Source organism: Mrakia frigida (genome assembly GCF_051309035.1).
Source record: "Mrakia frigida strain ATCC 22029 unplaced genomic scaffold BDY24scaffold_7, whole genome shotgun sequence".
In the NCBI taxonomy this organism is placed as follows: Eukaryota; Fungi; Basidiomycota; class Tremellomycetes; order Cystofilobasidiales; family Mrakiaceae; genus Mrakia; species Mrakia frigida.
In genome coordinates, this window is record NW_027481274.1 from 620,876 (window position 1) to 644,130 (window position 23,255).

The window sequence follows — 23,255 nt, forward strand, 5'->3', positions numbered from 1 at the left end:
GCTCACGTCCTCTTGATACTGATAGAATTCAGGAACGCCACAGATACCTGAAGTTCGTGAAAGAAAGACGAGAAAGAGACCAAACGGTCAGCTGGGGATCGTCTGGGAAAGGAAATGAAACGAAACAGCTGCTTACAGGCAAAATCTTCCTCGGTGTTACCCTCTTTCTCCTGGAGAGAGTCGCAGACGATCCTGTTGTAGATTTCCCAAAAAGGATTGCACGTATCTCCGCACTGTTCGACACACAAAGAAGGGATGATTAAGAAAAGCGTCGTTGAAAGCTACGAAAGATTGAGTCGATGCTTACAGCTGAGCCTGGGTCGCTCGGAGGGATCTGGAAAGTACATCGAAGTGGGCAAGGGTTGGGAAAGAGGAGAGCATCGCATCAGGTCGGGTGCGGTCTCAGAAGAAGAAGCGAAGCGGAAAGAGGCACCACTCACATTGATCTGTCCCTGGGGATAGGCGTTGACTTGTAGTATCGGCACCCCGAAGAACGAAAGGAGCCTTATAAGGGAGAGAGAGAGTAGTAAGGCGTGCTGAAAGGGCATCTGGCTGTGGTCGGGAGCCGAGGAAGGACGGGCGGAGCGGGCAGGGGAGAAAGAAAGGTGCGACGAAGGTCAGCGATTCATCTTCAGACGATGTTCTGGGAGGAACAGTGAAGGCGTATACAGAGTACAAAGTAAGTAAGAAAAGCTCACTCGAGATAACGATAGGTTGTGGTGGTTGGAGGGAAGGAAAGGGAAAGCTCTGATCTCGGACCTCTCAGCTGAGAAGTACGAAACGCCTCTTCGACGGCCTAAGCCCAGATCGGGTCGATTCAGGTCACTGATCGCAGAATTGTTACACGTACATCGCTTCTCTTGGTAGCCGACAAGGTGCAGCTCGATGGAACGAACCTGAGTGAGAAGAAAGCAGACGGGAAGACGCGTCGAGGGCGAAAAGCAAAGCGGAAGACGTGAGTAGCAGTGGGTTGAGATGGCCTTGGAGAGATCAAAGGTGAGAAAGAGGAGAGAGTGAAGATAATCTTTAGAAGGACATAACCGTAAAATCAGCGCGATCGGGCTTAACCAACTTAATCCGCGTGCTGCACCTCTCCGAGGCGAGCAGTCGAGCAGAACCGCTTTCCAGTGGATGCCCAGCCTTCTCGAAGCAAAAGATGCATAGTATCGTCAACAAATCGTGAAGCGTAGGGAAGCGTCAACGGCGAGATGGAAGCTAAGAGTCGGAATCCATGATGAAGTCGACGGAGCCTTTGACTGACTGTAGATCGATCCGACCCAGATTCTGGGGAGGACGAAGAAACGGAGACGAAAATCACATGTGAGCTGAGGTAGCTGCTGGAGGAAACGCTAAGGACGCGTCGCACAAATGGGAGAAGGGAGATCTCACCTGTCGACTCCGAACCAAAGATCTGACTCCCTCACCGTCGTCCTACCGTCGAATTCTTCATCGAACCCGAGGTCCAGCATTGAATCGGCGTACGACGTTCCAACGAGTTGCCTGAACTCTTGTTGAGTCATGTAGGGGTACTGTCAAAAAGCGAAGAGAGAAATCGAGAGTGAGTGCAAATGGATCGTGAACGACGGGGGCGCGTCAGACGAACCATCTCGTTGAGTGCGAGTCGAACGTCCCAGTGGGTGACTCCGTCAGCGTTTCGAGCGACGGCACCTTGAAGAGCCATGACCTGGGAAGCAGAAGAGAGGAAGACAGTTGAGCGATGGACCAAAGACGGGCGACGGAGGAAGAAGGAAAATCAACTCACCGAGACGGGAGGAACGGTCGCGAACTGAAGGGAATCAAGAAGGCCACGAAGGATCAGTCTTCTAACAGTTTAGACGAGGATGAAGACGACTCACCGAGTGAGCGAGGACAGGGTGAGAGGAGCAGAGTAAACCTTTTGCCGACGCGACGGTTCGATAGCTTGGATCGCAGGCCAGAAAGTTGCCGTCGAATCTGCCACAATCGATATCTCCAAGCTTATCGTGCGCCTCGACGTAGATATTTTCGTCTCTGACCTGCTCGGGGGAGTAGACCACGACGGGAAGCTTGGTCGATTTGACTGAGAGACGGGAACGAACGACGTTTGAACGAAAAGGAGATCAGAGACGGTTCTCTTCTTTCGCTCGTTCCTCGAGGCAAGAAACATGGAACTCACGATTCAACTCTCGAACATGCGCACACATGTTGATGGGAGCTTCCTCTCCATGCAAGAAGGTTTCGGAGGAGAAAGAATCCGAGCAGAGGTCGCAACGACCCTCTTTCTCATGCTTGGAGACTTCCACAGCGATATCTCTCCACCACTTGGTGACCCTGTGTCCCTCGAGATCACGCTGACTTCTTCCGATACCAGCAGCGTTGAGGAGTTTTCTCCAGGTTCGATCGTTTGGGTAGAGCTTGAAGAAGGGAGGGAGGGAAAGGAAGGTCAGCTCGGCTCGACCTCTTCTTCTCGCCTCTGTGCTCGTTCTTCCACCCATCCGAGAGCACAAACGCAGGATCGAGCAGAAAGAACTGAAAGAAAGGAAGAGTCCGAAAGGACTCACGAAGTCTCGAACGGAATGCGAGAGGTTTGAGAGAAGGAGATGAGGACCGAAGAGAGTGGGATCGATTTGAGCTTTTATGAGAGCGAGAACGTCGAGAGGCGTGGGAGAAGAAGAAGAGATCATCTCGTTTGATGAGATGGGAGAGTAGAGTCGCAGAGGGAGTGAGAAAGAGGTGAAGGTTAGAGAAGGTCAAAGGAAGGCAGACGGTCGTCAGAGGAAAGGAGAAGGAAGGAGGGAGGTCGTGAGCTCGAGGGAAGGCAGTTTCGGTTGAGCTTTTTCTTCCTCTCCCTCAAACAACGACTCAGTCTTGAAGGGAAGGGAAAAAATCTTCACCTCCTCTTCGTACTCTCCTCCTCCTCCCTCTCGCCATGTCGTTAGGAATCTCGCGAGCTGTCCTCAAACTCCCTCCAGTCCTGCGAGCTCGACACCTCGTCCCTCTCGTCTCCTCGGACCAACTCTCCCTCTCCTCCCCTTCCCCCTTGATCACTCTCCCGACTCCCCCACCGCAACGTCTACCCGAAGGGTTCGCCCTCTACCCAACCTTCTTCACCCCGAAAGAGCAGGAAATCCTGCTCGAATCCGCTCTGATCGCTCTCGACAAGAAGGGAGGAATCCGTCGAACCGAAGGAGGATCAGGCAAGAAAGTTCGTCGGACAAAGGACGAGATCGCGAAGGACAAAGCTACCAAACCTGGTCTCCAAGGATGGTTCATGGACGACAAATCCTACGTCTTCCAGGATTCTCACTTTGATGGAGTGATCAAGGGGTTCAGGGAGACTTCGGTCAGCGGGAGAGGATTCCCTGAGCTTCCTGGCTCAGCTTCGAAGAGCTTTTATCCTACTCCGATGGAGCTGCTGCAGAGGATAGAGTACCTCATACCCGATCAGGACAACGGGGAGGATTCGGAGATCACCATGCATGCCCTGCATCTCAGCAGTTTCGGCAAGATCGACGGACATGTGGACGGGAAGGAGACGATGGGGAGTTCGATAGTGGGAGTCAGTTTGGGAGGAGCGAGGGTGCTGAGGTTGGAGAAGGACAAGGACGCTCTGGAGGAAGGAGAGGTGGAGCATGGGCCTATAGACGTGCTGCTGCAGAGTGGGAGTGTTTATGTCCAGACGTGAGTTCAGTCTCGTTTCTTCGAAGGAGGGAGGGAGGGAAGGAAACGTCGAGCTCACCTTTTCGTTTCATTCTCTTTCGCTCCCTTCCCCTCCCTTTCTGTTCTCTCTCACAGCGGAGAAGTTCGATACAAGTACAAGCACTCCATCCCAGCAACTCGATTTTACAACGGTCATCGAATAGAAGCAGGTCAACGAGTCAGCATCATGCTTCGCGACAAGTACCTCCCTCCCGTGCGTCGCCCCTTTCCTCTCTCTCTTTTCCGTCTCGCTCAGTTCGGTCCTCGTACCTCCCATCAAACACTTCTGACCTCTCTCTCTTCTCTTCCGTCCCTTCCTCCTCACAGCCACCTCCTTCCGTCCCCTCCGTCTACGACCCCTCCCTCTCCGCTCCCGGCAGCCTCGTCGCTCCTCCTCCCTCCCACGGCGAATTCTACACTCCTCTATCCCTTCGAGACGAATCCGTCCTCCAAGGAGAAGACTTCCGACTCCTGGACGATCTTCCGTGGACGTACGAGGAGGAGAGGGGAGGGAAGGCGTTGATCGGGAGGAAGGAGAGGAGGCACGATTGGGCAGAGAAGAAGGAGAGGACGAATCAGGAGTTGATTGCGAGGGGGATGCAGAACAGGAGGTGGGGGAAGAGGTAGTTTGTAGCTCAGGATGGGTCGGGGAGGGAGAGGGAGACGTTGCTGATGATTTATGACCCCTCACGAACAGGAACGAGAGGGACGCGTCGCAAGGTCGTTTCTCGCCTCAGAATCTTCTTCCCTTCATCGAACCTCAAGATTACAGGTACACCATTCCATTAAAAACTCGATCTTCGCAGCTTTTCCTTCTTCTCCCTCGCTCCTTCGATACGGAACCATCGTCTGAACTTCGTCGTGAAGCGTTCACCGGGGGGTCTCAAGCCCCTTTTCCTCCCGCCAGACGAAAAAAAGGAACAGGGTCAGCTCTTTGTTTCCTGCGTGCTACAGAGTAGGAACACTTCTCTAGAAGTCGATCTCGAGCCAAAGAGGTGAGCGAGGGAGGCGAAGACGAGGAGAACAGAGTCGAGGCTCACATCGCTTTCAGCTCCTCTCCAGCCTCCTTCCTTCGTTCTGAGCTCGCTCGTGGGTCGTTGATGGTTTCCTACTCCCACATCAGAAAACGGAAGATGAGAAAAGGGTGACCGTCAGTCACAGCGAAGGAGAGAGCTTTGAAACGACGACGAGTCCTTGAAGGCTCACCTTCAGCTTTTTTGCTCTTTCTGCTGTCGAAGGCCGTCGAGACCAGAAGCTATCCTTTCTTCCTCCTTCTCGATTGATTGAATGGTGCGGGCGAAGGTGGTGAAGCTCGAGAGGAGCGATGCGAGAGCGATTCGGGCTGAGAGGAGGAGAGGGAGAGGACATGGGTTGAGGGATCAGAGGGAGAGGGAGGAGAAGAAAGAAGGAAGAGCTGAGCTTTGTGTTTGTTGTGGTTGGGGCTCAACCCCCAGATCTGCACACGACCTCTCTGCTCAGTTTGGAGGGAGCGAAGATCGTCATCGGGAGCAGGGGTCGACGCGTCGCTTAGTTTCAGGTCTTGGTTTTCTTTCCCTCTCAAAAATCCCTTCGGTGCTTCCCTCTCCTTCTTTCTCAGCCAGGACTTCTCTCCTTCGGCGACTGACCGACGTTAAGCTAGACAATTAGACTCCGAAAGTGACCTTCCCAAGCTCGAACCGAACTCAAATCGCCTCTTTCCCTCCAACCACGATGAGCTCGCCTCACCTTCACCTTGAGCCATCCATCACTTATCGACCCATCTCCCTCCTCCACTCCTCATCCGACGCATCCCAGTGTCATTCCCTCCTCCTCGAATCCCTCGCTCAAACCTACGAAGGGATCGTTGCAGCCGAAATTCTCCGAAGCCTCCCTCAACGACTCTTCCTCTCCTTCTCAAACTTCCTCGCGCACCTCTCAGATCCAAATACCATCAGCTGGGTCGCCACCTCCCCCCATGTCCCTCACCAGCCTCTCCTCACTCCTCCCTTACCAGAACGAGGACGATCTCACTCTCCTCTCCTCGAACGGGTCAGATCCCTCTCGCCGTCGCTCGTCAAGCTTTCCCTCTGGAGGACTCGTTCCCCCTCATTAGAACCGGAGGAGGTCGTCGGATACGCAACGGGTACTAAAGAGGAGGATCAGAATGGGGAAAGGACGCTCTCTGGCCTGTATGTGAAGGAGGGGTTCCAGGGGTTGCGGATCGGAACATCGTTGATGGAAGAGATCGTTGGGAAGGACGGGAAGGCGAATCTGGTTTGCTTGGAGGGAAATTGGAAGGCAAGGAGGTTCTACGAGAGAGCGGGGTTCAGGTGAGTTGGATCCAGGATCTTTGGAAAGGAAAAAAGGAGGAAGAAGAAGGGGACGAGTTTATCGAATGACGCGAGGGAATTTGGGACTGATCACCTCTTTTCGCTTCTCGTTGATCTTCAGAGTCGTCGAACGACGAATGGATTTTACTTTGGAAGTCTGGGAGGTCCTGATGAGGAGAGACAGGGCTTCCGAGTCCGAGGAAGGCAGCTAGCAACGAACGAACGTCTCCTTTGGACGCGTCGTTCTTTCTGGACGACGGAAGACGTCTGCTTCTTGCTTTCGAGTCAATAGATACCTACCATTATATGCATTAATGCGCCGCAAGAGAGTAGAAAGCCTCTCGGCCAGAGTTTCTCGAAGGGTACAAGATGCTCGAGTTCGCAACTTCTTTTCAATCCAAGGCCTGTTGGCCTGGCAGTTAGACTGCATCAAGGGATCCAAACCTTGTTAACCGTTTCACTACTACAACCTGATTTTTCTCCGCTTACGAAGGAGATCGCAGAAATGGGCACTAGAGAAGCGTCCGCAAAACGGGTTGACGGTCGCTCTTCAAGCTAGCTCGAGCGGCTGTTGTTCTCTTTTTTTTTGCTTTGTTGTTGAGAAGTGGATAGTTGGCGAGAGAGATCTGAACTCGCGTCTTTTCGAGCAGGAAGAGATGGCGGCAAGGGAGGGGGGGTCGGTTGGCACGAAATCGACGCCCTTCGCGAGTGTGACATCTTTCTAGACCTTCCTTTAGGAAACAGCTTCGTTCCTTTCTGTTTATCTAAGCATCTGGAATCTTCCGGAGACATTCCGAGCATAAGACCTTGTCCTCTAGGCCTCTCATTGATAAGGGGAAGAGCAGAGGATCGACTTTCAGCCCTTCTCCGCGTCGCCTTCAACTCCTGCCCAAGATTTCTTGCAAACAAAATCAGCAACAAGCCTCCGTTATCTCGCTGCTTTACTAAGTTGACCAATGCGAGAAGAAAAAACATCTTCGTCTTTGCCTGCTGCTCGTCCTCGACCCAATCTCCCTCCTCCGAATCAAGCTCACTCAACTCTCACCTTCCTCCTCGATGCAATCCCCTCTCTCTGAACCCGACACTTTCGACTCTGTCCAATGGGACACCATCCCGAATCACCCATCCTCCACTCCCGCTTCCCCTGAACATCCTAATCCAGCAACTCTCTTCTCAGGAGGAGGAGGAGGAGAAGAGGAAGGAGGAGGTCCCTCGACCTCGGCGGTAGGAGGGGAGGGAAGTTCGTGGGATGGATGGATGGATGTTAGGATTGTGGATTACAAGAAGGAGCTGGAGAATGGCAAGGAGAGCTACGTGTCCTTTGGGGTGGAGACCAAGGTGAGTTTGAAGCGTTGTAGAGAGAGAGAGAGAGAGAGAGAGAGAGAGGGAGGGAGGTGGAGATGGATTGGGAGGAGTGAGCTCGAGCGGTTCTTCCTTCTCTCGCTTTCTTCTTCTTCCTCAACGAAGCTGGAATCCTACAAGTCTAGAGAAGAGGAGGATGGTTGGACTTTTCTATATAGCTCTCCTTTGTCACCTGAGCTGACCTTCTCGTCCCTTCTCTCCTCCCCTTCCTCAGTCCAACCTCCCGACCTTCAGCTCTCCAAACGTCAAAGTCCGTCGTAGATTCCAAGATTTCGTCTTCCTTCACAACAACCTCGTCAAGGACTTCCCAGCATGCATCGTTCCTCCTCTCCCAGACAAGCATAGACTCGGTCAGTCCTCTCTTCTCCTTCAAGCGAGCTCACACTGCGGTGTTGGAGCTGACCTCTCCCTCTCGATTTCTCTGCGATACAGAGTACTTGCCTGGAAGGGATCGATTCGGACCCGAGTTCCTGGAGAAGAGGGTCGAAGAGTGAGTTTACTTTGCTCGTAGGATTGGCGAAGGAGAAGAGAAGAGATGCGAAGGGAAGGAAGGAGGAGCGTGAGCTCGAAGCTGATCCCTCCTCCTCCTCCTCCTCCCCCAGTCTTCAACGCTTCCTCACTCGAATAACTCGACACCCTACCCTTCGACGAGCCACTCTTACGTCTTCGTTCCTCGAGGCTTCCGACTGGGTTCGTTCCTTCTCTGCTCTTTTCAGCTCTCCTCCCTCTCGATCTCCGAGCTCACCTTCTCGTCCTCCCTCTCCCGTTGACTCCCTTCCAGTCCATCAAGATGCATCGACACCTCGCTCACCCACCAGGCCCTGATCCTCCTCCTACCATCCTCGAATCCGTCTCCGACTCGATCGTCAACCTCACCAGCGGAAAGATTCGGAAACCCGACGAACGATTCGAGGAGATGAGGGAGGAGATGGAGAGGTTCGAGTACGGGTTGGCTGGGATGGAGAAGGGAGCTGGCAAGGTTCGAGGAAGGGTTGGAGGTGAGTCTGATGCCTTTCTGAGCTTGCGTTGGGAGACAGATGAAAAGGGAGAAGCAGGAGTTCAACTCGACGCTGACGCGTTGCCCTCGTTCGAAACAGATCTCGCCGAGGACTACAACGACTTTGCTCAAAGCGTCAAAGCTCTCGGATACCTCGAGTCAGGCATCACCGAACCTCTGAATCGATTCGCAGACAGGATGATTGAGTTCTCGCAGGTCCTCTCGCACGTCGTTCGTTCTCTCTCTTTTCACTCGTCTCCCTTCGGCTCGTCTGACGTTCCTTCTTCTTCTACCACAGTCGACTACCCCTCTCCCACCACTCATCTCGCATCTTCACTCCCTTCTCCTCTACTCCCAAACCCATCGCTCCCTCCTCGCCCTCCGAGATCAAAAACAACTCGACTCGGAAATCCTCTCGGAGTACCTCACCTCGGTCGTCCTCGAACGAGATCGTCTAGCCGCTCTGGTTGAAACTGGAGGTGTGCATCCTCCTGGTGGAGAGGTTGGACTGGGAACGTACTTTCGAGAGAGAGTGGAAAGGTTCAGAGGACGAGACGATGTTGGGAGCAGGAGGGAGAGGATGAGGAAGCTGGACGGGAGGATTAAGGAGGTCAGTGGACTCTCCCGTGTTCTTGCTCCTTCGCTCGTCTCAGTCAACAGCAGCTCTTGATCGAGCTCTAACTGACCCTTCCTTTCTCGTTCGCGTTCCCTCCTCAGCTCCAAGACGCAGTCACGCAAGCCGTCGAAACGTCCACCGCCTTCTCGGACGAAACGCTCAAGGAACACGCCAACTTTGAGCTGACCAAGAAGGAGGAGATGAAGGAACTGTTGGGAGAGTTTGCTGATGCCCAGATTATGATGTACAAGAGTGCGATGGAGGATTGGGATAAGGTGAGTCTTCGCTTCGAACGGACGCGTCGTCGAACGAGCTTTTGCTCGTCTTTCTCGACTGCTTGACCCTTTCTCGTTTTCATGCATACTGATTCTCTCGCCTCTTCCCCGCTCCGTTTCTTTCTCTCGCTCCCAGGTGATACCCGTCCTCTCGAAAATCCGCGTCGACATCTGAACGCAGAAACCAAACACGACGCCGGGCAGATTCTGTTCGAAGTGGCCTACAGATTCGCAGAGTAGAGGACGATTTATGATCTTTCACGACCACCTACCCCTTCCCCATAGACGTGTCTACCAGCTCACAGACCTCCTTCCCTGCGAAAGATGAGCTTCAGCTTTGTGCTGCCCTCATCGTCACCAACCTGGAGACCTCGAAAACGGCAACCGACCGAGGCCAAGTTTCGCTGCTGTCCTCGTTCGAAACCAACCGCGACTCTCTTTTTCACCAGCACCTTCCAAAGCAGCTTTCTCGTTCTCTAATCCCCAAACCCTGTGAGTAAGAGCTGAGGCTGTAGAGGGAGGGAGGGAGGAGCAGGAGGAGGGAGAGCGGCCAAGGGCAAGAACGAAGGACAGCGCAGGAGGAGGATCGTCGAGCGTTTGGCTGTTGTTCAGACTGGAAGGAAGGGAAGGCGATGGGGAGATGGTCAGGAGATGGAGAGGGTGGTGGGCGGTGCTTTATCTTGGAGGAGAAGGCGAGGGGAGGCGAGGACGAAGAGTAGAAAAGAAAGAGAGAAGAGTCGAGGTCGGACAGAGGGATGAGCTTCGTCTCTTCCTTCCCTTCCCCTTCCTCCCTTCCTCTCGCCTCGCCAGCAGATCGCCACCTCAAGTGCTGAAGATCTTGTTGACTCGTATATCTCTTCCTTGACCTGATTCTTCTCGTATTCATATTGCCATTTGCGCACAGATCTCTCCCTCAACCCCTCCCTCGTTCAGCACCCCAAAAACTCAGCTCGACCTCCTCCCTCCTCCGCCGAACCGCGGCTACTACGAGGCACCATGTCCACGGACCTCCCTTTCGACAAGTCTCAAGCTCAGCGAACGATGGATTCAGATCGAACGTTGTTCTCTTCTTCTGCTTCTCCTCCTCGTCAAACGATCCCTTCCTTCGCCAACCAACCTCCCTCGCCTCCTCTGTCAAACACCAACACCAAGCGATACTCTTCCCCTCCGCCCAAAAACACTCGCAAAGAGACTTCCTACTCCTCTGTCTCCTCCCAGTCGCACACCCACTCCTATGAACAACGTCAAGCCGACGATCAGCAGTACCAAATGCAAGACTTCACCTCTCATGGAGGAACCAAGGAGCACCTCAACGACGACACGGAAGACTTCCAACCTCCGCGTCCAGCCTACCAGCAGCCTTTGAACTCTGGATCCGCCGACGGAGCTAGCATCGCCGAGAGCAGCGACGATGGATTAACCGCTACGGACTCGGAGGACGAGTTCGATTGGGATGAGGACGACGCGTTGGAGAAGGAGCAGGAGGACGCGACGGGCATGGTCAGAGGGAAACATAGAGCCAAGAGAGGGAGGAGAGTCTATCTTTGGCTGATGAGTTTGTCGAGGTGGTTTAGGTGAGTGAAAGACATGGGTTCGAGAGGGGAGGCGAGGAAGGGAGGGAGAGGAGAGACGAGAACGAGTCAAGCTCACTTTCGTCCGCATTGCTCTTTTGAAGGACCATCCTCGTGGCTATGTTCGGATGTGGAGTCGCTATTGTTCCGTTCGTGGTGGTTACGTCGGAGTACAAGGGGAATCCTGCGAAGCCTGAGGTCCAAGCTTGGTGAGTTTGTCTCTCTCGTCGCTCGTTTCTCGCAGGAGAGCTCGAAGCTGACCCGTGATTCTTGTTCTCGTTGGGTTGCAGGTCCCTCTTCCTCTGTGTTGGCTGGGCCGTAGGATGTGTAACTTCCGTCATTGTGGATTTCTTGCCAAACCTGTTCAGTGAGTCGCTTTCCCAGTCTCTCTTCTCTCTCTTTCAACGCCGCTGACCATCGCCTCGCTTTCTCTCTTTCTCCAGTCATCATCATTCTTTATTCGATGGGTCGAGTACCTGAAAAAATCAAGTCTTACGTCGAGGTTCGTCTTCAACGCCCTCTCTATTCCTCGTCTCGTCGAAACTGACGCTCGACCCTTCCCTCTCCTCTTCTCACAGCTCCTCATCTCGATTCTCGGCTGGGTCAAGCTCCTTCTTCAAGTCGTCTTTGCCTGGGTCGTACTCTCCGTCGTTCGAGCAGCTATCCGCCCTCCTGGGAACTACTGGGTTTACATCAATCGAGTCATGATGGTTCGTTTCCCTCTTCTTCTCCGCTTCAATCCGCTCCCCGATATCTTCTCGTTAAAACTGACCTCTCGATGTTGACATAATTGTGCTCTAGGCTCTTTTTGCTGCCTCGCTCATCTTGCTGGTCGAGAAGTTCTTCTTGCAGCTCGTTGCGATCGGATTCCATGCGTGAGTCTCGTCTTCTTTCTCCTCTCTCTCTTGGCTTCGTATTTCCCTCGGCTGACTGACCGTTTGATACATGCTTCGAAATTTAGTACGAGTCTCAAAGATCGTCTCGAGGAGAACCACAGCGCTCTTCGAGCTCTCGGTTCGTCAACCCCCCTCGACGCGTCTCTCTTTTCGCGTTCTTGGATCAGAACTGACCCCTCCCTCTGCTTCCTTCCCTCTCTTCCCACAACAGACAAGCTTTCCAATTCCGTGCCTCGAATTTACGCTCGACCAGCCCACCACGGTTACCACCACAACCGCAACAAATCCCACTCCGCTTCCGCCTCCAACACCAACACTCCCTCCCACTCCCGTCCTCCCTCCCGAGCAGGCTCCCCAGCACCCGACCACGTCGCCGACTACGGCTACGCTCCTGGGACTCCCTCTCCACTCGTGAACGAGAAGGGTCCTGAGGGTGGAGTGAACACCGAGGAAGGGAAGAAGAGGAGAAGTCGGTTTGGGATCAGAAGGAGGCGAGAGGAGAGGAGGGAGGAGAAGAGGGAGGAGACTCAGAAGAAGAAAAAGAATGTTGCAGCCAAGATGGTGGGCGGGCTAGGGAAGAGTTTGAAGGAGTTTGCGAACAAGGGGATGTTTGGGAAAGGGCCGGAGATCGGTGAGTCGAATCGAGACGACGCGTCGTCGGTGTTCTTGTTCTCTTGAACGAGATCGGGAGGCTGACATATCGGTTTGGATGCGGCTGTGATGGGTTTCAGGATCGCTATCGTCTGCTCGTCAACTCGCCAGGAAACTGTTTGCCAATCTGGAGAAGGAGAGGACGGGAGACGTCGACGGGGAACGAGTGTTGATCGTCGAGGATTTCTTGCCTGTTCGTGCCTCTTTTTATTTCTTTCCCTTTTTTTCTTCGCCTCCCTTTTCCATTTGTCTCTTTCTTTCCCTCCTCAGAGCAAGTCAACTGACCAAAAACACCTCGACTGACTCTCCTCGTCCCCTTCCGTTCGCTCGTCCGTTTTACTTCGAACCAGTACTTCCGCAACATGGAAGACGCCAAATCTGCTTTCCGACACTTCGACTCGGACGACAACGGAGACGTTTCCAAGCGGGAGATGAGGAGTGCCGTTCAGAGGATCTACCGAGAGAGGAAGTCGCTCACGGCTTCTCTCGCAGACATGTCGTCGGCCATCTCGAAACTGGATGGTGTTCTGCTCGGAGTTGGAGTGATCATCTTTGTGTTCGCAGCAATGTTGATTTTCAATCGATCATCAACGGTCGCTTCCCTGGTTCCCCTCTCCACCATCGTGTACGTCCCTTCAGTCGTCGAGGGAAGCAACGTCGACGCATCGTTGACACTTTCTTCCCTCCATCCTTCTCGTCTCGCAGCCTCGGATTCTCGTTCATCTTCGCCAACAGTGCCAAGACTCTCTTCGAGAGTCTCATCTTTATCTTTGCTACTCAGTGAGTCTTCCCTTTCATCGTGTTCTTATTTCGATTTCCTGTCAGTTTGGCTGACCTCAACTCCTCTTTCCTTCCCCGTCCCTCAGCGCCTTCGACGTTGGAGATCTCGTCTTGATCGACGAAGACTGGCTCTTCGTTAAAGAGTGAGTCCATCCTTTCTCTCTATTCTCCGATGATATCTGCTGACCGCCATCGCCATCGCTCTAGGTTCGGACTCGTGTCGACAACCTTCCGAAGGGTAGATGGACAAGAGATCATCGCTCCCAACGCTCTCCTCGCTACCTCGAAGCTCATTCACAACATTCGTCGGTCTCGAGCCATGTGGGAAGTTACATCGATCCAAATCTCGTAGGTCCCCGTGCATTTTCTTCGAGAACGAGCGTCTAGAACTGACTCGCCCGACTCTGTTCCTCTTCTCCCCAAGCTACGACACTCCTCTGGACGTTATCGAAGATCTCAAGACTCGAGTGAAGGCTTACCTGACTGAGAACTCTCGAGAGTGGGGAGGAGGAATGGTGAGTCCAAAGAGACTGCTGAGAAACAGATCGCCGAGAACTGACCTCCTTTCGTTCATCCCTCTCAAAAGCAACTCGATATCGACAGCATCACCAAGCAGAACGCTATCGCTATCAACATCGCGATCGAACACAGGAACAACTGGCAGGATTGGGGAGGACGTGTGAGTAAAACCTTCTGGCCCGAGTCGTTGAATTCTCCGAGCTCGAGCTGACCGTTTCCTTTGTTTTCTTCGACGAACAGTGGGGACGACGAACGGCCTTCATGAAAGCCCTCAAAGGCTTCCTCGAGGAGCTCGAAGTCACCTACTCCTTGCCTGTCCAACCCGTCATCTGGCCTTCGGGGATCGACGATGGGTTTGGTGGAATGCGACGTGAGTTTCAACGACCTTCCCTCCGACGCGCCGACTGCCGATTTCTGACCGTTTTCCTGTCTCTCCAGCCCTTCCTCCTGGAGCCCTCGAGTTCGGAAACGCTGGATCAGGAGGACCTTACTCTAGTTCAGGACATCTCAACCCCTCTAGCGCGTGAGTCGTCTTCGTCCTTCCTTTTCTTGTTTTTGGTTCGAGATCCCCGAGCCGCGTTCTGACGCTCGCTTTGTTTTTACTCTCTCCTTCCCAGTGGTCGCCCTTCTCTCTCCGTCAACACCGGAACGGGTCGATAAGCCCCCTTCCCTCCACCTCCCACTCGTCTTTTGCATACATACCTCGTCGTCTCCTCAGTCGTTTCCGACTCTTCTTCTGCACCCTCGCATGGATTCTCGCTCGTTTAACGTTTTGCTCTTTTGCTCTATCCGATCTAGAATCTTCTCTCTCTGTCTCGCTCTTCAGTTCTTCAATGGGAGAAAACCGAGGTTCTCGTTGTCAAAAAAATGCTGACCTTCGTTTGGCGAGAAGACGGACGGAAGAGTGGAGGATGACGTTGCTCCGAACCTCCCTCCATAAGTTTTCGAGAAGGTCGTCCTGTTCTACTTCTGACTCCCATCATCTCGCTCGCACCTACCTCTCACCTTCCCTTCTATCTACACAGCAACAACAAAGCCATGTCGTGAGTCGAGATCAGCTTGAAAACGTCGCGTCTCTCACCTTCCCCCACTCGAGCTCAGGGCTGACGGTCATTCCTCCCTCCCTTCCTTTTCTTTTCTCTCTTTCTTAAGAACTGAATCTCTTCATCTCGGCCTCTTCCTCTTCGGCTTGTTGTCGACAGTCATGTCTTTCGCGTGAGTCAATTTTCAGTTCTGATCACCTCTCTCACCCTAGTCTTCCTGACCTCTCATCCATCTTCCCTCCCTTCAGGACCTGGGTGCTCGCCGCGATCAACATCCGAAGGAACACCGCGTTCAACAGTGACTACAACAAGATAGACCCAGCCACGCTGGTTTTCGGTGTCCTCGCAAACCTTTTCTTCCTCGGACGTGCGTTGTTGAGCTTCAATATTTTAAGAGGTCGGAGTCGAAGCTGACGTCCGTCCTTCCCTTTCTCGAAGTGATCTGCCTTGGAAACAGGCCTCTCTTCAAGGCTAAGAACACTCTCCTATACATTGGGGCTCTCCTCTGCTGGGTTTTCGGTGAGTCCGAAGAAACGAAGGTCGGACTTCGACGAGACGAGACGAGACGGCTCGAAGCTGATCAGCTCCTTTCTTTCCTCCCCAACGTTGATTCACCTCAGCCCTCGCTGTCTCTTACTGTGTTAGACGATGGGAAGCTCCCAACAACTGCCCCGACTCTGTGAGTTTCTCGTCGCCCGTCTGTTTCTCCTAGAAACTCGACTTCGTCGTTCTCGACCTTCAAGTCCCTCGAGCTCAGCCTCCATTCCCATAAGCTCAAGCTGATCCTCTCTTTCTTTTCTTGAATCAACAGGGCGTCTTCCCCGAGGGATGTCGAGGAAGGTGAGTCGTCCAGAATTAACCTGCTAGATCGTCGACGCGCTTCGAGCTGACTTCTTCTCGCCGCTGCTCTTTCGCAGGTTCAAAGCTCTCATCGCCTTCACCTGGGTCGACTTTATCCTCTTGTGAGCCTCTTCCCTACACGATTCTCTTCCCTACCTCCGCAACGCTGACGTCGTTGTTTTCCTTCGTTCTCGCTTCTCCAGCTCGTTTTACGCCATCTGCGCCGCTCTTCTCGCCAGGAAGCACCAGACCCTGCCCTGGACCAACCGAGAGATAGGATGGAACGTCCCCGTCGACAGCCTTTGCCCTCCTCAGAGCGCTCTCCAGGTTGCAGAGGAGAAAGCCGCTGTTCGTTCAACTTCCTTTCGAGACGCGTCGCGATCATTGTTCCTTCACTGACTCTTCTCTCCTTCATTTGTGTTTGGTTCGAGCAGAACAAGAACGGAGGAGCTGCCAACGCCGTCTAAGGATTGCAGATCTTCGGCTGCTCTTCTCTACACCATACGCTAGCTACAACTCCATCGCGTCGTCCATCCTTTCCCTCCCTCGCTCCCTCGCCCCTTCCCTTTGTTTCTCCTACGTCGCGACCCTCCCTTCAGAGTATCCTTTTTCTCGCTGTATTCCGTTTGATTCGGCTCTAGCCTACACACCTTTCGATTAATCTCTTACTAGACGAAATTTAGTCTTTGAGTCGGAGAAAAGAAAACGAGACGTTGGAAAAACAACACGACGGCTTCAAGCTCCCTCCTCTCCTCCTTCAAACCACGATAAGCTCTATGAGTTCCATCGTCTATAAAGGCTCTCCTCTCGATGATTATCTGAAAGGTGAGTCCCTTCTCCTATCTTACGATTCCAGAACGAGAAGACTGACCTCTGTCTTTCGTTCTACAGAGTCAGATATCGTCGAAGAAACCGAGCTCGCAAGAGTCGAAGAGGTCGGTGAAGTCGAAGCTTCTGCTCCTGGAGGATGGGGGTCTCCTGCAGAGTTCAAGTTAGCTCTGGATCCTAAGCTATGGGAGGAGATTTGTTGGAGGATACTGGCGTTGCTTCCGCCAGATCTCGTGAGTCTCAGCGAGATGTGAAGAAGGAGGGAGGAAGGAGTACAAGAGAAGCGTGGAAGTCGAAACTGAACCTCCTTCTCCCTCTTCCTCTACTAGATCAACCTTCTCGGCCTCTCCCCCATCACGCCCAGGAGGACTTCCTTAACAGATCGCTACAAGTACATCATCTGCTCCTCCTCCCTCCTCGACTCAACCCTTCCCAGAGCGACCGAGCTCGAGACGGAGCCAGCCGATGCTCCTCCTGCCTCTTCCTCCCTCGATACCGCTCCCTCCTCGATGGAATCAGAACCTCCCAATCCTCACAAACTCGTCCTTTTCGGTTGCCTACCTCTTATCTCCCTCCTCCTACCGATACCGTCGCTCTGGCGCTCGCTCCTCTTCCTCCCTCTCGCTCTGCTGGCGCTCGCCCTGTCCCTCCTCGTCAAGGTCGCTCCATCAAGCTCTCGTGTCGGGAAGGAAGAGGAGGATACGGCGGGAGGGAAGGGATCCAACTCGCAGAGGGAAGCGGTAGAGAGCTTGAAGGAGCTGGTGTTGGAAGCCGAAGGGTTCGATCGAACGGTGAACGCAGCGTTGGCGAGAATCAGCAGCACGGAGCCGAGCTCGTGAGTTTTTCTGTTCCTCATACACATGATCAGGTTAAAAGGAAGCGTTTTCTGACCTCTTGTTTCCTCTTCGTTGCTCTCGCAGGTCTTCCTCGACAGCTCAGACGGACCTTCTCCTCTCCCTTCCCCTCTCTCCTCTTCGCCAAACCCTCCTTTCCCAACTCATCTCCCTCACAAACCTCTCCAACACCACCACCCAAGCCCTCTTACCTCTGGCCTCCATCCTTGAACTCTCCATCCTCTCAAGCATGTACGGCCTCGCCACCTCCAACAACTCCCAACCTCCTCCCTCTCCTACCACGTCCGTCACCTCCTCAGGCCTTCGACCCTTCGCCAGCAGCCCGCATGCTAAGAGGATGTCCGCTCCCATTCGTCCGAACCTCACCAGATTCGTCTCTCCACCGAGGTCGAGGGAGCCCAGCGGAACGAGCACGATATCATCAGGAGGAGACGGAGAATCAGGAGAATCGTTGCCGCCCGTCAAGTTCACGGCCCTGCCTCCTCGAACTCCTCGAACGAGCAAACGTCAAACCTGGACGCCTTCGTCGACGAGAGGAACACCTCAAGGCCTTCGATCTCCTCCTTCTCCCAACTTCTCGAGCCTTACACCGAACGGAGGAGGTTCGACTCAACCACCAGCTCTCCTTCCCTCCCTCCTCGCCGAGTCGTCCTTCTCTCCCCCATGTTCGCCGCCCTCTTCTTCGCTCCGTCGAGCTCCCTCCCTCAACTTCGAACCCTCCAACTCCATGTCCCAATCTCGCAAACGGCTCTCTCACCAAGGCCTCCTCTACGTCCCTCAATCCGCCACCGACTCGCCTTCACGGAAACCTCGAGGCTCACCTTCCTCCCTCGCCATCGGTCCACCTTCTCCCTCCTCCCAGTATTCGCCATCACGAACGAGGACTCGAAGGACTACCCTCCCATCTCAGCCTCGTCCCTTGGTCGAATCGGAGTCCGAATGGGAGTCCGAGTCTGGAATGGAGGACGGAACAACGAGAGCGGGAAAGGACGCGACGACGAGGGAGAATCTTCACCCGGCGAGCAGCCCGTTGGCTAGAACGACCTCCCATCCTCTTCCTCTGTCCACAAGACGAAGCCGACCCACCTCACTCATTCATCGACCCTCCTACAACTCGTCCATCTCCTCGCCGTTCCTCGACTCTCCCTCTCGATCTCCCTACCTCCTCTCCGAAGAAGACGAAGAAGAGGACGTCTCCTCCGAACCATCTCCCCTCTCTCACCCTCATCTCCTCTCGACCTTTCTCACCCTCCACACTCGTCGTCGACATACCCTCGTCTCCCTCCTCGCTCTTCGTCGGGAAACGTCGTCGGACTACTGGGAGGACGTTCGAGGTCTCGTTCTCTCGTTGCTCGATGGCTTCAGAGACGCGAGGATCGAGATCTCGAGGGAGATTAGTCTATCGAAGCTTGGAGGAGGGGCTGAGGGAGACGGTTGGGCTCCTCGGAGCAAGTCGAAGTCTCAGCAGAGGCGAGAATGGGTGGGGTCGTTGGAGGAGGAGGTGGTGAAGTTCGCTGCGAAGTTGAACGAGGCGGACGAGGACGATTCGGACTGGGAGGACAGGTGGGAAGGGTTGAGGGAAGATCTCGGTGGGATGGTCAGAATATGGGAGAGAGGAAGGGAGGAGATGGCTACTTTGAAGGATCAATTCCTAGGGGGAAGGAGGGAACCTCGTTCAGCAGTGGTCGCGGATCGGACGTTCAACAGCCTACTCGACCCATCGACGAGCGACGACCCTCTCCTATCCTCCACCGCTCCCGAGTTCGAGGATGCCGAAGACGACGTTACTCTTCACCTCATCGAGGAAACCCAACTTCCTCCCGTCGGAAGAGAGGAGCTCTTCGCTGGAGAAACCACGCGTCCTGCTCCTTCGCGGCCTCAGTCGACAGTTTCAAGGGAGGAGAGGATCCGACTTGCGAGACTGGAGAGAGAGGAGAAGGCTACGGAAGTGGAGGTCGAGAGGGCCACAGGTGGACGAGCTGGAATGGGAGATGTCGTCTTGGAGTTGAAGGGTTTGATGAGCGCGTTGAGGAGGATGAAGGGTCCCGTAGGTTCGTCCTTCGACGAGGAGGAAAATGAGCCCTCCGCTTCCTCATCTCCGACCCAATCCAACTCCAAATCCTACACAACACCTCCTCTCTCATCCGCACCTCGCTTCCCGTCTCGTTCCTCCCAAGCAAGCAACACCGACGACGCTCAACCCTCCTCCCTCTTCAACTCCTCCCCCGTTCCCTCGTCTCCTCCAGCATCCTTCCACACCTCCTTCGGGTTCGGACTTCCACCACCTCCCAACCGGTCTTCCTTACCAGCACTCTCCTCAGGATCCTCGGACGGTGATGCGGACGCGGACATGGAGGAGGAAGGAAACGACGAGCAGCGGGAGGATGGGAGGAACCTCGAAGGGTTGGGTTGCGGAGGGAGCGAGAGCACGCTCGGTGGGACGATGGAGAGCTCGACGGTCGAGGAGGAATAGGGCTGTAGAGGAGAGGAGTTGATCTGGTAGTCTTTTCTAGTTCGTGTTTCGAGTCGTTTGATCTCGTTTTTGCTTCGTCCTTTGTTTTCGTGTTGTGCTTTGCTCTCCTTGCTCCTCCCTGCTTTACATCTAGCTTGATCTCTCTTGCTCTCTCGTACCGTCGTAATCTCTGCTTTCGCTTTATTCAGTTTTTTTCATCGGTGTCGTCGAACTTTACTTCAGGAGAGGGCGGGGCTGAAAGGAAAGAAAACGAAGACGCGTCGACGCTGAGTTCGTTTGCTCGTTGTCCTTTGACCACCCGACGAGACTCTTGTGTTGACCCTCGGGCCAGGATGAGAACGACGAACTCGTCAACTCAACAATGGCTTCTTTCTCACCTCGCTCGAGAAAAAGAAAGAGTTCAACTCGTCAAGATACCCAAACCGAACCGACTTCCCTTCCCAGCTCTAAGACCACCTCTAGTTTCCTCCGGCAGCGATGATCTTGACCAGCTCTGCATACACCCAACCGAAACACGAGGCAATCGTCAGTTTCACGTTCGTTTCAGGAAAGAAGGCCAACACGAAGGACTCGAAAGACTCACGTCCCAACTCCACAACCTCACTGATCGTCTTTCCCTTCACAGCGTTGTCCTCGTTCGCCTCGATGACCACAATCCCAGCCTCAACCTTCCATCCCAGCTCCTCGGTAACGAACTTGGTGAGCTCAGCCTCGGACTTGAGGTCGAACCACTTGGAGCAGAGTCCGACAGAGATTCGCTGGTGGGTGGAGGCGATGGCTCGGGAGACGACGAGGGTTCGGACAAGAGGGGCGAAGAGAGGGTGCTCGGCGAGGTGGTTTTGACGAAGGACTGTTGAGGAGGCAGGCAGGTGGGGAACGGAGGAGGACGAAAAAGGGAGAGGTGAGGTGAGCAAGGGGTCTTGAAGGGACGAGGTGGAGACGAGATGAAAGGAAGAACTTGGACTAACCAGTAGCAGCCTCATCAGATCCGTTCAGCAGAGCCCAGAAAGCGGAGTACTGGCATGTTCGGAGGAGGTTGTGGAGGTTGGAGAGGAAGGGGAGGAGAAGCGAGATCTTGGGATCGAAGTCCTCGTCGTCCTCGTTCGTGGGAAGGGTGTTCTGAGCCGTGCGAAACAAAGGATACAAAGGCATAATCAGCTCGAGTTTTGCATGGCTCATGGAGGAGACCAAAGCGCCCCAAGGCGAGAGCAGGAACGCGAAGACGAAGGAGGGAAGGCGAAGGCTGAACGTCGAAACTCACAGCTCGGTCTCCAATGATGGCCATGGCGAGTCCGAAGTCGGGGCCAGGGGTAGCGAGGAGAGCCTTGAGAAGGAGCTGAACAATGACGTCGGGGTTGATGAGGAGAGGGTTGAATTGGTAGCTATACAGGCGAAGCGAAGGGAGGAAGGAAGGGAGGGAAGGAGAAGCGAAAAAGGTCAGCTCAGCTCGATGTTCCTTCCCTTCCTTCCTCTGGTCTCCAGCAGCTCTTCCAGCTCATCCACCACCATCTGAGCCAGTCAAGGCTCAGATGCTGTAGACAGAGGTGGAAGCGAATACCGAGGGCTTGAAGGAGGGAAGAAAGCGGAGGGAAGGAGGTTCGTTGAACTTACAGCTTCAAAGTGGCGAGGTTGGACATGGGGTCGTAGGTTCCTCGTCGAACCTGATCGTAAAGGTAGTCCTCGAGGATGTTGAGGTTCGCGGGGTTGTATCGATCTGCGAAACAGGGAAACCAAAGCCAGAACAAGCAAAGAAGGAGGTGAGCTCTCTCTTTTGAGCGAAGAACAAGAGCTCGCAGAGACCCTCTTTCTCCTTCGCCGTCTCCTCTCAACGGCAACGTTCCATTGAAGGCTGAAGAAGCAGAAGTATAGAAAAGATGCGGTACTAACCAACACCAGCAATCAAATCTCCAATCATCTCTGGACGATCCACGGGGGTGACCCACTCGGCCGTCGAGGTTGGGTAAAGAGACACAGAAGGCTCCTTCGAGGCGACGGAAGGCATTGTTTTTTGAAGCGAGCGAAGGGTGGAAGGGTGAGGGAAGGGAAGATAGATGGGGGAGAAGGAGGGATGAAGGTGAGGGGTTGCTGTAGGAGAGAGGATGAACGTTGCAGGAGAGGAGAGACGAGCTCGACGACTTTCTTCTCGCCTTGTTCGTCGAAATCGCAAGTCCTTGACGACGAGATCTCGTCCAGCCTTTCACCTTATTTTTCTTCTCCCTCTGCTCTGCTGGAAGAAGTGTGCATAGTAAAAGAAAAGTTCGAGTGTGGAGAAGTACAAAAGGTAGGGGAAAGAAGAAGAAAAGAGACCGAGGAGAGACAGCGACGGAGACGAAGAAAACCAAGAGAGGAGGTCGATCTACTACTACAATGGATGGAAGGCAGAACGGCAATCATCTTCTCCTAGCCATCATCTCTCCACTCCTCGTCCTTCCGACGTTCATTCGAGGAGGCATCGGGGACGAGTTGGATCGAGGAGAAGCGATGATCAACTGAGGACGAGTAGGGAAAGGCGAGGTCGACGCTCGGGCTTGACGAGAGTTAGGAGGAATAGGGAAGTACGAGGTCGGAGGTGGGCCCTGCTGAGATGAATGAATGAAAAAAAAAATGGTCAGCGAAAGGAGAGAAGAAGAGGGAGGGAGAGCGAGATGACAAACGGAGAACCCTTTTGGCGACGGAGAGTAGTCGACGGCCTTCCAGCTTGCGATAGGTCTCGAGCGAGTGTTTTGAGGAGGTGAGAGAGGTGGAAGAGGTGGAAGATGTTTAGGTCGAAGATGGGTGTAGTTGGGCGAAGGAGGAAGGGTTCGGTTGAAGTTGGAAGAGGAGAGAGGTCGAGTTGGAGGCATTGGAGGAGGCGATGGAATACTGAACGACAGAGGAAGGAATCAGTTGCAAATCTCACATTCGAGAAAGGAGAAAAATATACTCACTAGTCGTACGAGGGTTTCCTTCTCATCCTAGGGTCCTGAGCGAACCCTCCAGGTCTCGGTCCTCTCGACTCGACGCGTTCTCGTTCCGGCGACGAGGGTCTCGCCCTACTTCCAGCCACTCTCTCCCTCCTCCCTTCCTCGGCTGAAGGATACGACCTGGTCCTCCTATCGTCTCGAGAGGAGCGATACTCGTCGTCGTCGTGGAAAGGGGAGGAGGGAGGGGAGGAGGTTCGAGATGAGCCGTAGGGAGGAGACGCGTAGGATCTCGATCGAGGGAGTGTCGAAGGTCGCGGTCGTCCTCCTTCTCGAACCGGAGACGAAGGTCTTGATGTTCCAACCCTTCCGTGAGCACCTCCGTTCCTCAGCTCCTCCCGGATCGACTCCCTCTTCGCGTTCTCCCTACGATCCTGTTCAGCCCATTCTGCCTCCTTCATCGCCAAACTAACGGAATCTTCCTCCCCGTCAACGTAGTCGTGGAAATCTCCATCGTCCGTCCAGCGATGAGGATGAGAGTGGTGTTGGGAGTAGTGACTCGACCGGAAGTGATGGGGAAGTTCTTCCTCCGGTTCCGAAAGAGTCGATTCCGAGTCGCTCAGGCTCGCGTCGTGCTCGTCGGAAGAGTCTGATCCGTGAGGA

The 23,255-nt window shown here is 54.1% G+C and overlaps 9 protein-coding genes across 9 annotated transcripts; 6 read left to right on the top strand and 3 right to left on the bottom strand.

The window, feature by feature from the left end:
- Nucleotides 1-1,523: 1,523 nt before the first annotated feature.
- Nucleotides 1,524-2,745, bottom strand: BDY24DRAFT_382072 (uncharacterized protein). Its single transcript, XM_076639448.1, has 4 exons — nt 2,541-2,745; nt 2,156-2,393; nt 1,763-2,059; nt 1,524-1,684 (listed from the first exon to the last, which is right to left on the bottom strand). The coding sequence occupies exons 1-3, from the start codon at nt 2,661-2,663 to the stop codon at nt 1,824-1,826; spliced, it is 597 nt and encodes a 198-aa protein (XP_076498909.1). The 5' UTR covers nt 2,664-2,745; the 3' UTR covers nt 1,524-1,684; nt 1,763-1,823.
- A 163-nt stretch (nt 2,746-2,908) lies between these two features.
- On the top strand, nt 2,909-4,201 carry BDY24DRAFT_338056 (uncharacterized protein; the record flags this gene model as incomplete). Its single annotated transcript, XM_076637310.1, has 2 exons — nt 2,909-3,660; nt 3,775-4,201. 2 exons carry the CDS (start codon nt 2,909-2,911, stop codon nt 4,199-4,201), a joined length of 1,179 nt encoding a protein of 392 aa, XP_076498910.1.
- A 1,187-nt stretch (nt 4,202-5,388) lies between these two features.
- Nucleotides 5,389-6,199, top strand: BDY24DRAFT_413314 (GNAT family N-acetyltransferase; the record flags this gene model as incomplete). The annotated part of the gene is made up of 2 exons (XM_076643168.1): nt 5,389-5,987; nt 6,109-6,199. 2 exons carry the CDS (start codon nt 5,389-5,391, stop codon nt 6,197-6,199), a joined length of 690 nt encoding a protein of 229 aa, XP_076498911.1.
- Nucleotides 6,200-6,846: 647 nt separating this feature from the next.
- Nucleotides 6,847-9,504, top strand: BDY24DRAFT_409022 (PX and BAR domain-containing protein). Its single transcript, XM_076642809.1, has 9 exons — nt 6,847-7,325; nt 7,564-7,699; nt 7,782-7,839; nt 7,952-8,039; nt 8,131-8,347; nt 8,447-8,577; nt 8,645-8,956; nt 9,064-9,237; nt 9,374-9,504. Exons 1-9 carry the CDS (start codon nt 7,044-7,046, stop codon nt 9,410-9,412), a joined length of 1,437 nt encoding a protein of 478 aa, XP_076498912.1. The 5' UTR covers nt 6,847-7,043; the 3' UTR covers nt 9,413-9,504.
- A 1,002-nt stretch (nt 9,505-10,506) lies between these two features.
- On the top strand, nt 10,507-14,239 carry BDY24DRAFT_338125 (Mechanosensitive ion channel-domain-containing protein; the record flags this gene model as incomplete). Its single annotated transcript, XM_076637314.1, has 16 exons — nt 10,507-10,811; nt 10,913-11,017; nt 11,099-11,175; nt 11,252-11,310; nt 11,387-11,518; nt 11,610-11,683; nt 11,770-11,822; nt 12,063-12,335; nt 12,436-12,548; nt 12,706-12,980; nt 13,061-13,135; nt 13,222-13,278; nt 13,343-13,483; nt 13,560-13,650; nt 13,722-13,814; nt 13,895-14,239. 16 exons carry the CDS (start codon nt 10,507-10,509, stop codon nt 14,237-14,239), a joined length of 2,268 nt encoding a protein of 755 aa, XP_076498913.1.
- Nucleotides 14,240-14,553: 314 nt separating this feature from the next.
- Nucleotides 14,554-16,255, top strand: BDY24DRAFT_382082 (uncharacterized protein). Its single transcript, XM_076639449.1, has 9 exons — nt 14,554-14,697; nt 14,807-14,869; nt 14,946-15,064; nt 15,136-15,216; nt 15,318-15,376; nt 15,509-15,537; nt 15,615-15,659; nt 15,741-15,885; nt 15,972-16,255. The coding sequence occupies exons 1-9, from the start codon at nt 14,693-14,695 to the stop codon at nt 16,002-16,004; spliced, it is 579 nt and encodes a 192-aa protein (XP_076498914.1). The 5' UTR covers nt 14,554-14,692; the 3' UTR covers nt 16,005-16,255.
- A 58-nt stretch (nt 16,256-16,313) lies between these two features.
- BDY24DRAFT_413317 (uncharacterized protein) lies at nt 16,314-19,692 on the top strand (the record flags this gene model as incomplete). Its single annotated transcript, XM_076643169.1, has 4 exons — nt 16,314-16,362; nt 16,429-16,598; nt 16,695-17,200; nt 17,286-19,692. The coding sequence occupies 4 exons, from the start codon at nt 16,314-16,316 to the stop codon at nt 19,690-19,692; spliced, it is 3,132 nt and encodes a 1,043-aa protein (XP_076498915.1).
- A 458-nt stretch (nt 19,693-20,150) lies between these two features.
- BDY24DRAFT_413318 (putative eukaryotic translation initiation factor 3 subunit 11) lies at nt 20,151-21,694 on the bottom strand (the record flags this gene model as incomplete). Its single annotated transcript, XM_076643170.1, has 6 exons — nt 20,151-20,185; nt 20,276-20,542; nt 20,661-20,811; nt 20,954-21,074; nt 21,304-21,406; nt 21,580-21,694. The coding sequence occupies 6 exons, from the start codon at nt 21,692-21,694 to the stop codon at nt 20,151-20,153; spliced, it is 792 nt and encodes a 263-aa protein (XP_076498916.1).
- A 236-nt stretch (nt 21,695-21,930) lies between these two features.
- Nucleotides 21,931-23,254, bottom strand: BDY24DRAFT_382096 (uncharacterized protein). The gene is made up of 2 exons (XM_076639450.1): nt 22,620-23,254; nt 21,931-22,554 (listed from the first exon to the last, which is right to left on the bottom strand). Exons 1-2 carry the CDS (start codon nt 23,051-23,053, stop codon nt 22,083-22,085), a joined length of 906 nt encoding a protein of 301 aa, XP_076498917.1. The 5' UTR covers nt 23,054-23,254; the 3' UTR covers nt 21,931-22,082.
- Between the last annotated feature and the right edge of the window lies 1 nt (nt 23,255).